At 39.3% G+C, this 14783-nt stretch overlaps 1 protein-coding gene across 2 annotated transcripts in view; it reads left to right on the top strand.

The window, feature by feature from the left end:
• The window catches only part of DENND5B (DENN domain containing 5B), a 188320-nt gene that overhangs the window by 126242 nt on the left and 47295 nt on the right, over positions 1-14783 (top strand). For both annotated transcript variants that reach the window (XM_036251756.1, XM_036251757.1), the window contains 2 exons: positions 3309-3459; positions 13734-13827. In XM_036251756.1, the coding sequence (XP_036107649.1) occupies positions 3309-3459; positions 13734-13827 (245 nt within the window). The remainder of the gene's footprint in view (positions 1-3308; positions 3460-13733; positions 13828-14783) is intronic.

Raw genomic sequence — 14783 nt, 5'->3', positions numbered from 1 at the left:
TTCATACCTGGTTCCTAACTTCTTGTTTGCCAAATAAGCTGATATTTATCACCTCAGTGCCCTCTCCTTTGATTTAGTTTTTTTCAGTTGTAGGATCTTTTTGAAATCAATTTTTCCTCTGGAGAAAAAGGAGGTAGCAAGTGTGGTGGAATGTCTTTGCTCTTCTGTTACTTGCCTTTCTCACTTTATGTAAATAGGGCAGAGCCTCAGGAGTTGTGCCACTGTAGTTGTAGCATATTTAAGGAAAGAAGTTTGTAAATAATGTCTTTTTTGTATCCTTAGAGGCCTCTCTGGTAACTCGGTGGAAAATCAGCCTGTTGTGTGTTCTGAGGGTAGAAATGGCAGTTACTGCTGTGTCTGTGGAAACTGAAGGGTAGAATGAATGAAATCGTCTCTGCCTGTCCATAGGATAGTCTGACTTTCAGTGCTTTAATGGCCTATGAAGAGTACAATGCCTTGTTGAGCCAACTTCCTTCCTCCCTTTCTGACAGACTTTTTTTTTTTTATGGAGATTAGCACTAATTCCTTCATATGCTTCCAGAAATCTTTTCAATTAAAATAGATTTTCTTTCAGCCTCTTAAAGAATTTGATACTACCACTATTATGACAGAAATTTTATAATGCTCTTGAAAATGTACCATTGTAGATTTAACATATATGAAAATGAGATTCAGCTAAAGCAGTAAGTATTCTCTATCAAATACTCTTAAAAAGTAAATGGAGGTTGTGACTATCCATTTCTCCAAGAGGTAGCACTTATTTCTTTTATTGGGTAAAATGGTTTTACCCCCTCCAACAAAAGCTATGGAGATTGGGGTTTTGTTGTCAGTACTGGATTTTTATTGTGTGTTGTTTTTGTCTTGTTGTTGTGCTTTTGTTTTTCTTTTGCCTCTAACTAAAAAGAGTGTTGATTTGCAGGTGAACTCTTTAGGCAGAGGTTATCTACTGTCGACATTGTGGCTCCAGAACATCATGATTTCTGTGCAGAAAGACAGCAAGTCGATCGTAATGTGGAGCTTTCTTTCCTCTTACCAGTCCCAGACACTGAATATACTAGCACACACCCTTGAATAACAGCAGGCCCATGACCTCTCAGAGCAGGCATTTGATCATCTCTGAATGCTTAGTATTCACTGGTGGCGTAAACACTGAAAAGTAACATTGCATTATGTTTTCTATGGTCATCTTCATTGTAAACCCAAGAGTAATTCATTGTGAATTATGATTTTTGGTTGTTTTTTTTTAAAAAAGATTCCTCACTAAAGGAGAATAACTCAATATCAGATGGATATCGCTGTCATTTTAAACCCAATGGAAAATCTGAAGCTACTTTTTTTTTCCCTTTCATGAGGACAGAGGCACTAATTGGCAGAGATGGAATTTTGTAGTATTTTATGGAACGTAAAATTGGCAGGAACTTCAGAAAATTCCATGCCATGAATCTAAGCATTATTTTGCCTAAACCATCTGTTACTTGTGCTTTCTAAATATTAGGAAGCATTGAGAGTATGAATAGGGCTGTGGAGAGCTGGGGCGCACTGTTGAAAATTAAATATTTCACATTAAAACATGGGAATTGTGTTTCAAGATGTTACAAATTACACATTAAAAATAAAATGAAGTTCAAAAGTTTTAGATAAATTCCTATGAAAAAAAATTAGGGAAGTTTAACATTTTGAAGTTTAAGTCATAGGTAATAGTAACTTCCTCAAAGCTTCTCTTAATACTATTATTGGACACAAATAACTGGTTTGGGTGAAGCACTGATCTTACATAAGGTGGTTTTAACAAGATTATAGTGTCATGGACACTCCACCCCCCAAAAAAACCATTTTTTTAGACTATTTTTCGGGCACTAATTAGCAGTACTCAATCTGGTGTTAAAAAAGCAAAATAAACTGTGTGAAATACTTATAAAAATACTTTTTTACTTCTGAATCAAAATTCTCCAGTGTGTTCTGTTTATCACACAACCACAGTCACTGCATGATCTCCTGTTTTAGTAATTTTTAGGCAGAGTATTGGCGACATAGTCTTCATTCTCAAATACTACATTTCCTCTTGAAAACTCAGTTAATGAAAACTTTTAAGATCAGATTTTTTTTTTTTTTTTTTTTTTTTACCAGAGATATAATTCACTATTTCTTGGGTCTTTGAGACATCCTCTAACTTTCAGTTGTTTAAAAAAAAAAAGAAATACTGGGTAATTTCTGTCTTTTAACTTTGTCCCATTGTAGTCTTTAAAACAGTGGTTCTCAACCTTCCTAATGCAGCAACGCTTTAATACAGTTCCTCATGTTATGGTGATCCCCAACCATAAAATTATTTCTGTTGCTATTTCATAACTGTAATTTTGCTACTGTTATGTCTTAGGCGACCCCTGTGAAAGGGTCGTTCCACCCCCAAAGGGGTCGTGACTCACAGGTTGAGAACTGCTGCTTTAAAAGGTCAATTTTTTATCCTCTGGACATTTCCTAAATGGCTGCTTATTTTATTTTTCTCTACATTACATCTAATAAATACTCCTGAAAGACTCCTACTAATGAATGTGACTGTTAAAGTAGTAAACTTCACATAATTCCTTGTTTTTACAAAAAGAATCATGGCTATTTAATGGGTCTTTGTACAAAGATATAAAATTAATATAAGACGTCTGTGCTTGCTTTTCCCTTTTCTTTACCTGTCTTTCAGCTCAAGGGAAATATTTGCCATCATTTTCTTTAATATTGTACTTATAACCCTATTTCCATTAAGAATATTGAATTTCCGCCCTGGCCGGCTTGGCTCAGCGATTAGAGCGTCGGCCTGCGGTCCAGAGAGACCCGGGTTCGGTTTCCGCTAAGGGCACGTACCTCGGTTGCAGTTTGTCCCCGGCCCTGGTTGGTCGTGCAGGTGGCAGCCACTCGATGTGTTCCTTTCACATCGATGTTTCTCTCTCTCTCTCTTCCTCTCTCTCCTTCCCACTATGTCTGTACAAAAAATGGGAAAATGTCCTCGGATGAGGATAAAAAAAAAAAAAGAATATTGAATTTCCGCTTATGGGAAACTGAATGCTAGCTTACAGATTTTTCAACTCTACTGCCCGCTTTTGACAAATGCAGAAATATTGTTAACATTAATTATCTAGTATTTACTTAAAATTAACCTCTTAATATTTACATTATACTGATTTTGAAGAGCTTTGGTAAAATCTGTTTCAGAGTGTCAGAAAGATTGAGTTCCTTATTGGTGCATGAATGGAAGAAGCATTGTTTTTTAAGGTTTAGCCAATGAAATGTCTCTAATTTATTATAAATTTAATTTATAGCCCAATCAATTGAGCAGCGGCTGTTGAAAATGGATCACACTGCAATCCACCCACATCTGCTTGATATGAAAATTGGTCAAGGCAAATATGAGCAAGGGTTCTTTCCAAAGTTACAGTCTGATGTCTTGGCAACAGGACCAACTAATAACAAGTAAGCACGGTCTTCCCTTGAGTAGTTGAATGAATGAAAGGTGCGGCCCTTTGCAACTCTAATGGAGTAATGCTTAGCCATTAAACATTTTACCAGTCTGATTGCTTTTTTCCAAGACCAAATTAATTCATTTGAGATGTGGATTGACTCTTAATTCGATCATGTGAAAAAAAATCTAAAGAGTGGGGTTTTTCTTTTTTAGGTATAAAAAAGCACTTGGGAATAGCTTTACTTTGACTGTGTTTAACTATAATGCTAGTACTATCTAATGGAATTAGAAAAGTTGTACTTTCGTTACCTGTGTTATTTCACAATCTGTATTAGTTTCCTGGAACTACTGTAACAAAGTACTACAAACTTAGTGACTTAAAACAACAGAAATTTCTCCTTTCACAGTTCTGAAAGCTAGAAATCCAAAATCAAGGGATTGTCAAGGCCATGCTCCCTCAGACGCTATTGGGGGAGGCTCCTTCCTCGTCTCTTCCAACTTCTGCTGGCCCTAGGGATTCCTTGGCTTCTAGTAGCAAAACTTCCATTTTTCTGACTGTCATCTCTCTGTGTATGTGTCCAAATTTGCCTCCTCTTTTTTTAAAAAAAAATATATTTCTATTGCTTTTAGAGAAAGGAAGGAAAAGGGAGAAAGAGAGAAATATCAGTGTGAGAGAGAAGCATGGATAGGTGCCTCCCAAACTCACCCTGACTAGGAACCCTTAGGTCCGTGGGCTAACACTCTACCAATTAGCCAAACCAGCCACAGTAATTTTTCTCGTCTTATAAGGTCATCAGTCATATTGGAGTAGGACTAGCTCTAATGACCTTATCTTAATTTGATTACATCTGCAAAGACCTTATTTTTAATTTAATTTTTTTCTTATTTATTGATTTTAGAGAGAGAGGAAGGGAGAGGGAGAGAGAGATAGAAACATCGATGAGAGAACATCAGTTGGCCGCCTCATGCATGCCCTCCACTGGGGATTTGGCCCACAACCTGGGCATGTGCTGGGAATCAAACCAGCGACGTCTTGGTGCATGGGTCGATGCTCAACCACTGAGCCACACCGGCCGGGCAAAGATCTTATTTTTAAATAAGGCCACATTCACAGGTATTAGAGTTAAAACTTCAACATATTGTTTGGGGGACACAATTCAACTCATAACACCACCTTTGTACTTTTTAAGTATCGAGTGCAAAAACTGCAAAACAACCAAAAAGAAAGATAAACCCTGTTGTTCTTTATGAAAGATGATTCCACTCAGAAAATACCTGAATGTGGTTAAAATGAAAACAGTTATTTGGGTTTAGGAGAATTCTTGATTTTAGGTGTATACAACAAGTGTTTTATTTACAAGTGTGTAATAAAGAAGAGTTTTACAAGGAAAGATCCAAAAAGGGTTATTAATGGGGAAGACAGTAAGTTCGAGTTTTGAATGGGAAGTCAATAATTTTAGAACTTAGTTCATTCTTAACCACTAACCAGCTTAGGAACTTTGGACAAGTTGGAATCACTTTCCTCTCTTTTCATCTGCAAATACCTTCTACATCTGCCATCTTCTTACAGAGAGTCAGAGAAGGAGCGGGGAGGGGAGCCAGGCTGTGGCAAAGAAATGGGCTAGAAGACTGAAGTAAGGACGGGGTACACAGCATGGCAGTGGCATTGAGCCACCGGAATTTTCAGAAGGCAAGTGTAGAATCAGTGAGGGCAATAAAAAAGAGGTGGAAATATGCATTTTTACCTAAGTGTCCCAAGCTAAATAAGTAATATGAAGCTTCTTGAAAGATGGCCTAAGAATATTGTTATCAGTGGGATGCCCTCTGGGTCCCCACCTGTTACAGGTGGAAGTGGAATTCTTGCGATGTCACAAGGAGAGGAATATCCTGAAACTCGCATGGGAAGATGAGTGATCACAGAAAGCTTTATTGGTGATGTAAAATTAAATGGGTTCCCTTCCAAGGTTTCATTTGCCTCCATCACTGTGGAAAAAGTCCAGCCTTGTCTTCAGCAGGGCTAGAATTAACGCCATTGCTCAGAGCCTCCACTTCATATTTAAGTCTAATCCAGTCTAGCATTTGGCTAGCTTAGCTTGTGTTCCTAGCTGCAGTCCATTGCATGTGGGGTTCGCATGGCCATGGGCCATGTGACTGCTTAAGGCCACATGGCAGGTTAGTGCAAGCCACAGAGCAGGAGAGTGCAGGGCACAGGATCAGAGCAAGAGAAACAAGAAGAGAGAGGGAACTTTATGTCTGCGGTTTATGTATTCCCAGATTTTTGTGGGTTTGCATTGGGGCCCACCCCGCCCCAGCCAGTGATTTTTTTCCATGTTAAACTGACAGACAAGCACCTTCTTTATGTCACCTGACTTCACTGTACATGCACCCATTTTCCCCTCTGTTGGACCCCTTCCCCCAGTGATTTGCAGGGAATGGACCGGTGGTTCCTTGGAAAGTGTGAAGTATAGTTTCCTGGTGAAGCTGCCCAGATAACCATGCTTACAATGTCTGGCCTCCCCTTTGCTCTTTTTCTATTACTAATACATTAGTAATGACAATAACAATATGATCTTTCTACTTTTCAAATTATCTGCTGAACTATATGGTATAGAATTTTTGGTACTTAACTCTATTTCCTAAGATGCTTTTAATAAACAGTGATGAAAATTTCCAGACTTTGTCACAGATCTGTAAGGGGTGGAGATTTATAATTATAAATACTAGACTCTTAAAGGAAAAGAAACCACAATGTGTACAGTTAATTGGCAGGGTTTTACCTTCCACTGAAGAGCTATTACTACTTTGATAAACACTGAACTTTAAAATGTGCTCAGAGCCCTCGCCTGTTTTGCTCAGTGGTTAGAAATGTCAGTTCGTGGACCGAAGGGTAGCGGGTTTGATTCCTGGTCAAGGGCATGTACCCAGGTTGCAGGTTTGATCCCTGGCCCTGGTCAGGGTGCATATGGGAGGCAACCAATCCCTGTGTCTCTCTTACATGGATGTTTCTCTCTTTCTCTCTCTCCCTCCCTCCCTTCTATTTTATCTAAAAATCAATGGAAAAATATCCGCAGGTGAGGATTAACAAAAAAAAAGTGTGCTCAGATATTGATTGTTGGGGCTTCCAACTTTCCAGGTCATGGTACTAAATACAATGTCCTGCTTTTCAGAAATAGATGAGAATTTTTCATCAGAACAGATTAGTCATCAGTTTATTCATTTTTTCCTTATATTTGTAAAATATTCTGTTTGAATCACTTTGATACAAATAGACTATTAATTTTAATAGTTTTTATTTTCTTTTGATAGCATAAGATTGCTCATTCATTCATTTGGCAAATATTTATGGATCCCCTTCTAAATGTAAGGCACTGTCTTGTTCACTGAATGCCTAGCAGTGAACAAAACAACAAAAATCCCTGCTTTTAAGTAGGAGGAGAAAACAAAGAAACTTAATATGTAAAATAAATAACCTGTCAGAGAGTGATAAGATTTGTGATGAAAAATAAAGCAGGGAGTGCTCAGGAGGGAAGATTTCAATTTTTAAATCTGCCATAGTTTCTTACTGTTTATCTTCTATATAATCTCAAGGTTTCCCATTTCCACACTGAGCCCAAGCATTATATTTTCAGGTAGATTGTAGTCTGAAAGAAAAAAAAATCTCAGAGCTAATTGCAGGGAAAAGGGACTTTTTTTTTTTTTTTTTTATCCTCACCCGAGGACACTTTTTTTTCCATTTTTTGTTCAGGTAGAGTGGGAGGGAGAGAGAGAGAGAGAAACATCGATGCGAAAGGAACACATCGAGTGGCTGCCACCTGTACAACTGACCAGGGCCGGGGACAAACTGCAACCGAGGTACGCGCCCTTAGCGGGAACTGAACCCTGTCTCTCAGGACCGCAGGCCGACGCTCTAACCGCTGAGCCAAACCGGCCAGGGCGGGAAAAGGGACTTTTAACCATGCCCATGTAAATGGTTGATCAACTGTTAGAGAGAATTTAATATGCTGCTTATAAGGCAAAAGCAAATGAGCAATCTTTAGTGATTCAGCAAATACGGTTATCTTTGGTAAAATTGTGCTTAGTAAATGGTTTAATAATGCAAAGAATAAATTAGTTATTTAACCAGACTAGGGATGTGTGGATTTCATAGTAATTTTCTTAAGCAGGTGCTCATTTACTTATTTTTCTTTTTGTTTTGTTTTTTTTTAATCCTCACCTGAGGATATTTTTCTATTTATCTTCAGATAGAGTGAAAGGGAGAGAGAGAGAAATGAGAGGGACACATCAACTGGTTGCCTCCTGCACCACCCCGACCAGGGCCAGGGATGAACTGCAGCCGAGGTACGTGCCCTTGACCAGAATCAAACCCGTGACTCACTGGTCCACAGGCCAATGCTCTACCACTGAGCCAAACCATCCAGGGCTCATTTACCTGTTTTGAAAATAAAAGTAAGGCCCTGGCCATTGTGGCTCAGTTGAGCAGTGTCCTGTGCACTAAAAGGTTCAGTTCCTGGTCAGAACATACATCCAGGTTGTGGGTTCAATCCCTGGTCAGGGTGCATATGGGAAGCAACCCATCAATGTTACTCACATCAATATTTCTCACATTGATGTCTCTCTCTTACTCTGCCTCGCCCCCTCTTTTCCTCTCCTTCTAAAATCAATAAAAATATATTTAAAAATATTAAATACGGCATTTGTCCCACAGAGTATATAGTAAGATGCTAATGATATTGTGTAGGTTAATATTCTTTTCTTTACCTAAAGTCTTTTTCACTTTGCCTGCCAAGGGAAACATTGTGCCCTTTATATTCTACTCCTTTTTTATTACTAAAACTATTTAGCTGATATTTACATTCTGTTTTTTATTTTTACTATTTATTTGAACCATCCTACCCAATAGCTTTAATTTTTTAAAACCCTGAATAAATTTTACTATCTTGCACTGATATTTTTTGTCTGTTCATTTGGGTTTATTTGTTTTTTTTGGGGTGTGTGTGTGTGTGTGTGTGTGTGTGTGTGTGTGTTTGCTACAAGGCTATTTTTAAGGCCTCCAGGTCGAAAATCTTATGCCCAGGCCTTTGTACATTTTTGTTATTGTTGTTACTACTTATATTTTACTCTTCCCCTTTATTTATTATATAAGTTTATCAGCTGATATTTATATTCTGCTTCAGAATTGTTAAAGAAAAAAATAGTCATGACACTTGGTAAAGATGGTAAGGCAGACTTTATTCAAGGGAGGCTATGGTGATAGGTGTAAGGACCACCACAGTGGGGTTTTGCAGTGGGGAAGAGAGATTGACCTCAACTCCAAATACATGATGGGCAGGGAGGAATTTATAGCCAAGGACAAGAGTGGAAGTCAGTGAATGGACAATTACTAAGGGGAAACATTAGGGATAAGGGGGAATGCTAACTAAACTGACCTAGCAGAATTCTTGCTGAAGGCTGGCCAGATTGGATATCACCTGGGGGATAAGGAAGGATGAGGAAGCAGATCAGATAAGAGAGCTATGTACCCTGAGGTTGGGGGCTCCTTCTAAACTGACTTAGCGGGATCTAAAACTGGATTTTACAAGGAAATGCACAGATGGGCCTAGGAGAAGATTCAGGTGCCTATGTTTAGTTTGGCCAAGCAAAAAATCTTTGTCAGTGTCTTACTATGTTTTTTGTTGTTGTTGTTCAGATAGAGTGGGAGGGGGAGAGAGAGAGAGAGGGAAACATCGATGTGAAGGGGACACATCGAGTGGCTGCCACCCACACAACCAACCAGGGCTGGGGACAAACTGCAACCGAGGTACGTGCCCTTAGCGGGAACTGAACCCGGGTCTCTCTGGACCGCAGGCCGACGCTCTAACCGCTGAGCCAAACCGCCAGGGCTTACTATGTTTTTTTTCTGGATCTTTTCCGTTTTCTCAGTTTTCTTTGTATCCTTTTTACATTGATCCTTTGTTTGGGGGACATTTCCAAGGATTCCACTTGAGAGATCTATCACTGGATCTTCGCACATTTTTTTCTGATACAAATCTATCTATATCCTTAAAAATACCAACTCTATATTAAGAGAAACAAATTTCTTGCTACCATTTTTATTATAATTATTTAGTGTTCCTCTAGCAGACTAAAATGAGATGATTTAGAAGCTTGAAACCAGAGGCATGCATACATTTTTCTTTCTTTCTTTCTTTTTAGAGAGAGAGGAACAGAGGGAGAGAGACATAGAAACATCGATGAGAAAGAACATTGGTCGCCTTCAGCATGCCCCCTGACGGGGGATTTGGCCCCCAACTTGGGCATGTTCCCTGACCAGGAATTGAACCAGCAACCTCTTGGTGCATGGGTTGATGCTCAACCACTGAGCCACACCTGCCAGGCATGCATACATTGTTTAAAAAGAAACAAAAGAGCCCTGGCTGGTTTGGCTCAGCACTTGGAGCATCGGCCTGCGGTCCAGAGAGACCCGGCTTTGGTTCCTACTGAGGGCATATACCTCGGTTGTAGTTTGTCCCCATTGGTTGTGCAGGTGGCAGCCACTCGATGTGCCCCTTTCACTTCGATGTTTCTCTCTCTCTCTCTCCTTCTCTCTCCCTCCCACTCTATCTGAACAAAAAATGGAAAAATGTCCTCAGGTGAGGATAAAAAGAAAACAAAACAAAAGAAACAGCTTTCTCATTTTCAGTTTTTTGTAAAATGGATACTTTATTTATTTTTTTGACATTTTTTTCCATTTTTTGTTCAGATAGAGTGGGAAGGAGAGAGAGAGAAACATCGATGTGAAAGGGACACATCAAGTGGTTGCCACCCACACGACCCAACCAGGACCGGGGACAAACTGCAACCGAAGTACGTGCCCTTAGCGGGAACCGAACCCGGGTCTCTCTGGACCGCACGCCAATGCTCTAACCGCTGAGCCAAACCGGCCAGGGCTGGATACTTTATTAATAAAAATAATTAAAAGTAATAAATTGTCAGAAATGCAATATGACTTTTTCTGAATGGCAAAAATATAAATTCATTTTAAATTGTGTGTATCGCTGCTGTCATGGATGTTACCAAGACTAAATATTCTTAGAATGGTGGATTGAATACATAATCAAGACCTGGGAAGTTTTTAAAATAGTTTAATATAAAATAATACACATTCATTCAGAATTTTAAAATATTGGAAAGTGATAGGGTAAAATTTAAAACACCCATATAAAAAATAAAATAAAATAAAAAAATAAAAACAAAAAAAAACAAAAAAGCCCTGGCCGGTTTGGCTCAGCCGTTGGAGCGTCGGCCTGCGGTACAGAGAGAACCGGGTTCGGTTCCCGCTAAGGGCACATACCTCGGTTGCAGTTTGTCCCCGGCCCTGGTTGGTCGTGCGGGTAGCAGCCACTCGATGTGTCCCTTCATGTAGATGTTTCTCTCTCTCTCTCTCTTCCTCTCTCTCCCTCTTGCTCTATCTGAACAAAAAATGGAAAAATGTCCTCGAGTGAGGATTAAAAAAAATAAATAAAAATAAAACACCCATAACACCATCATCATGTGATGTTAACGTTTGGTGGTGTTTTCCATTGCATGGATCCTGGTGTGTGTACACATACACGTTGCATGTTCATGCTTTTTTCTTTTTTACAAAATTAGATTAGTGTTTGTTTATTATTGTTATCAGGACCACCCTCCTATATTATTAATATTCCTAGAAACATGATTTTATTAATGACTATATGATAGTAGCTCATTGTATAGCACTCCCTACGGTTTAATAGTTAGGTTGTTGTGAGCATATTTACCTAATTCTAACTGTTGAGTATAAGATCTGCTATTAACTTGGAAGCTTTTTTGAAAAAATTATGCATTCAGCATGCTTTTGGAGTGAAAGATATATCCTAATTTCAGAAACATTTAAAAGGCAAAATGTGTCTTAGAATAAAGGAAACACAGAATTTGTTACTGCATATATGCTATGATGAACATCTGTAAACCTAAATGTTAGATTGCATCTGTGATTAAGGTGTATATAGAAGGGGCAGGTGATGTAGTAGACTCTGCCAATAAAGTGGCTGACAGACCCTTTGAGAGTTTATAGTAAAGAGAACTTTATAGAAATTGAGGAGAGTAAGAATAACACACTGCAATAGGTACTGCATTTGGGGAGTGGAAGAGGGTTAGCTAATTTAAATTTGGAAGAATCATAGAACACTTTCTGTGTGCCATCAAAGCTATCTGAAAGATGAATAGAAGTCAGAACACTTGATGGAAAAAGGCTCAAATGTGAGAGACCTTATCCCACTGAAAACCCTGAGGCTGAAAACACTGAAAAGAGCTGGAGTTTTAAGGTAGAAGGAGTGATCTGCTGTAATAAATGTAGCAGAAGGTTTGAGTAAGCTCAGAATTGAATGAGTAATAGCTATGCATATGGCAGGTAGGGGTATCAATGGCTTCATCAAGAGCATTTTCATGGGAAGAAGTTGATTTGAGATTAACTAAAGATCCAAAGGTAAATAAGTAGAGGCCTTACATCTAAACTTTTTTTTTTATCCTCACCCGAGGACATTTTTCCATTTTTTGTTCAGATAGAGTGGGGCGGGGGAGAGGAGAGAGAGAGAGAAACATGGACGTGAAAGGGACGCATTGAGTGGCTGCCACCCGCACGACCAACCAGGGCCAGGGACAAACTGCAACCGAGGTATGTGCCTTTAACTGAACTCGGGTCTCTCTGGACCGCAAACCGATGCTCTAACCGCTGAGCCAAACCGGCCAGGACCACACCGCAGTTTGTCCCTGACACTGGTTGGTCGTGCAGGTGGCAGCCACTCGATGTGTCCCTTTCATGTCGATGTTTCTCTCTCTCTCTCTCTCTTCCTCTCTCCCCCCCTCCCCACTCTATCTGAACAAAAAAATGGAAAAATGTCATCAGGTGAGGATATAAAAATTAAGCCCTGGCCGGTTTGGCTCAGCGGTTAGAGCGTCAGCCTGCGGTCTGGAGAGACCCGGGTTCGGTTCCCGCTAAGGGCACGTACTTCGGTTGCAGTTTATCCCCGGCCCTGGTTGGTCGTGCGGGTGGCAGCCACTCGATGTGTTCCTTTCACGTCGATGTTTCTCTCTCTCTCTCTGTTCCTCTCTCTCCCTCCCACTCTACCTGAACAAAAAATGGAGAAATGTCCTCGGGTGAGGATAAAAAAATAAAAAATAAATAAATAAATAAATAAATAAATAAATAAATAAATAAATAAAAATAAAAAAAGAATTTCCACATGTGCCTGACTGGTGTGGCTCAGTGATTGAGCATCAACCCATGCACCATGAGGTCGCTGGTTCGATTCCTGATCAGGACACATGCCCAGGTTGTGGGCTAAATCCCCAGTGGGGGCATGCAGGGGATGGCCAGTCAGTGTTCTTTCTCATTGATGTTTCTATCTCTTTCTCCCTCTCCTTTCCTCTCTCTCTCAAAAATCAATAGAACAAAAAAATTTTCTTTAAGAATTTTCACGAGAAAAGTGAAAAAAGAGATTTAAACGTGACTATAGAGGCTCAAAGAGAGAGACACCAACCAGCATACTTGTAAGTTGAAAGGAAATATTCAGTTGGGAGAGAAAAATTGGAGAGATGGCAAAGGAGGTAACAAATGGAGCAGGTTGAAGAAGGCAAGAGAGAAATGGTTAGGTGGAAGAAATAGTTTTGAGTCATGGCCAGTGTATTTATACTTTGGGATTTGAAGAAAGATGAGGTGTCTGTGTGTGCATCATTAAATAGAGGGCAAGAGGAAGGAGGCTAGGTAGGTTGTCAGTTGAGTGGAGGTACTTCAGAGTAAAGTGAAAGATATGGGTTAGTGTTTTAGGGGAGTTGGGGAGACTTGATAAAGGGCAGGTAACGCGATTCATGGGCAGTCATGAGTGAAATCAAGAACTAACTACATGGGTTTGTGAGTAAGGACGTGAGGGGCAGTATTATTCATCCAGGGTTTGGGGTTATGTTGGATGGGCAAGATAGAAAGGAGAGGATCGTTACAGAGGAGATAACTATACATTTTTTAACCCAAGCTTTAAAAAAGTATTGATTGTGGTGATGATTACATATCTCAGTCATTATTCTAAACACCATTAATTACATGCTTTAAAAAGGTGATTGTATGGTATTTAAATGATATCTCAATAAAGCTGTTATATATTTATAAAAGAAAAAAGTATTGTGAGTCTTTTGTTTTGAACAGTTCATTCTTTCTATTTTAAAGGTAAGTGATTGCCTTTTTTTATGTTCTGGTTTGTTTGTTTTCACCTACACATTCTGTTTTTTTCAGTCGCTGGGTAAGTCGGAGCGCCACCACACAGCGCAGGAAAGACCGCCTTCGCCAGCATTCAGAGCACGTCGCACTGGACAATGACTTGCGGGAGGTATGTGGGCCGGCTTCCTGGGTCACCTTGATCAGGGGCCACCAGCGAGGCTCACGCAGCCCAGCAGGTGTCGTGTAGCGTCTTTCCCATTCTTTTTAAAAACGGTTCAGTTATTTTAAAAATAGTAATCCTTTTGTACTGACTTATAGCAGAAACACTGCTTTTTCCATTTTTGTTAATTCAGTACATCTAAAAAAGACTGTAAAACAAGTCTCCCTATGTATCACAATTACAAGGCCAAGTTTAAGATAAATTTTTGGTCAGTATGTCTGTCTCCTTTAGGGAAAAAAATTTACAAGAAACATAAACATTATTTCAAGTATAATTTAAACTTAGTAAGTAAAGACGTATTTTCCTGTTCTTTGTCTTGCTGATACCACTTTAAAAGTCTGTTTTAAGTTATTTTAAAATTAAGATCTTATGTTTTATTTGTACTACTTAAAAATAAAACCATAATTATATATCTGAACAATTTTAAATAAGTTGATTATTTCTATGATCAAAAGAAAAATGTAATCAGAAGATCTGTTAACTATTTTCTAAACTCAAATGTGTAGAACTAAAGCAGAAAACATCATTCCAGAAGCATATTGCTTTTTGTTGGTGTGTTCATGCCTATATGATTTTAAACATTGTCTTAAGAACTGAGGCAGCCTATCTAGTGCTTTTTTTTGTGCTACCATATTTTCTCTCTCCTTTTTCTTTTGCTGTGACTTTATATGCATGCTTGTTTTGCTTGTCTCTTTCTCCCATGTCCTTTTTTTGTTGCTTTTCTGTCTTTGGCATTCTCCATCCCTTAGCCTTCCGGGGAACTTTTGGTCTGTCAGAACTCCATGGCATTCTGGGAGTGGGATCAGGGCCCGCCTCCTCCTGCACGACCTCCCAAAAAATCCTTCTCTGAGTGCTGCCTGGTATGTTCTTAGCCTGAAAGTGCTTTGCAGATGTCCCCAAACCTT

This window comes from Molossus molossus, unplaced genomic scaffold, assembly GCF_014108415.1.
Source record: "Molossus molossus isolate mMolMol1 unplaced genomic scaffold, mMolMol1.p scaffold_m16_p_10, whole genome shotgun sequence".
Lineage (NCBI taxonomy): Eukaryota > Metazoa > Chordata > Mammalia > Chiroptera > Molossidae > Molossus > Molossus molossus.
Note: the sequence above shows the minus strand (reverse complement) of the source record. Positions and strands in the feature narration are given on the sequence as shown.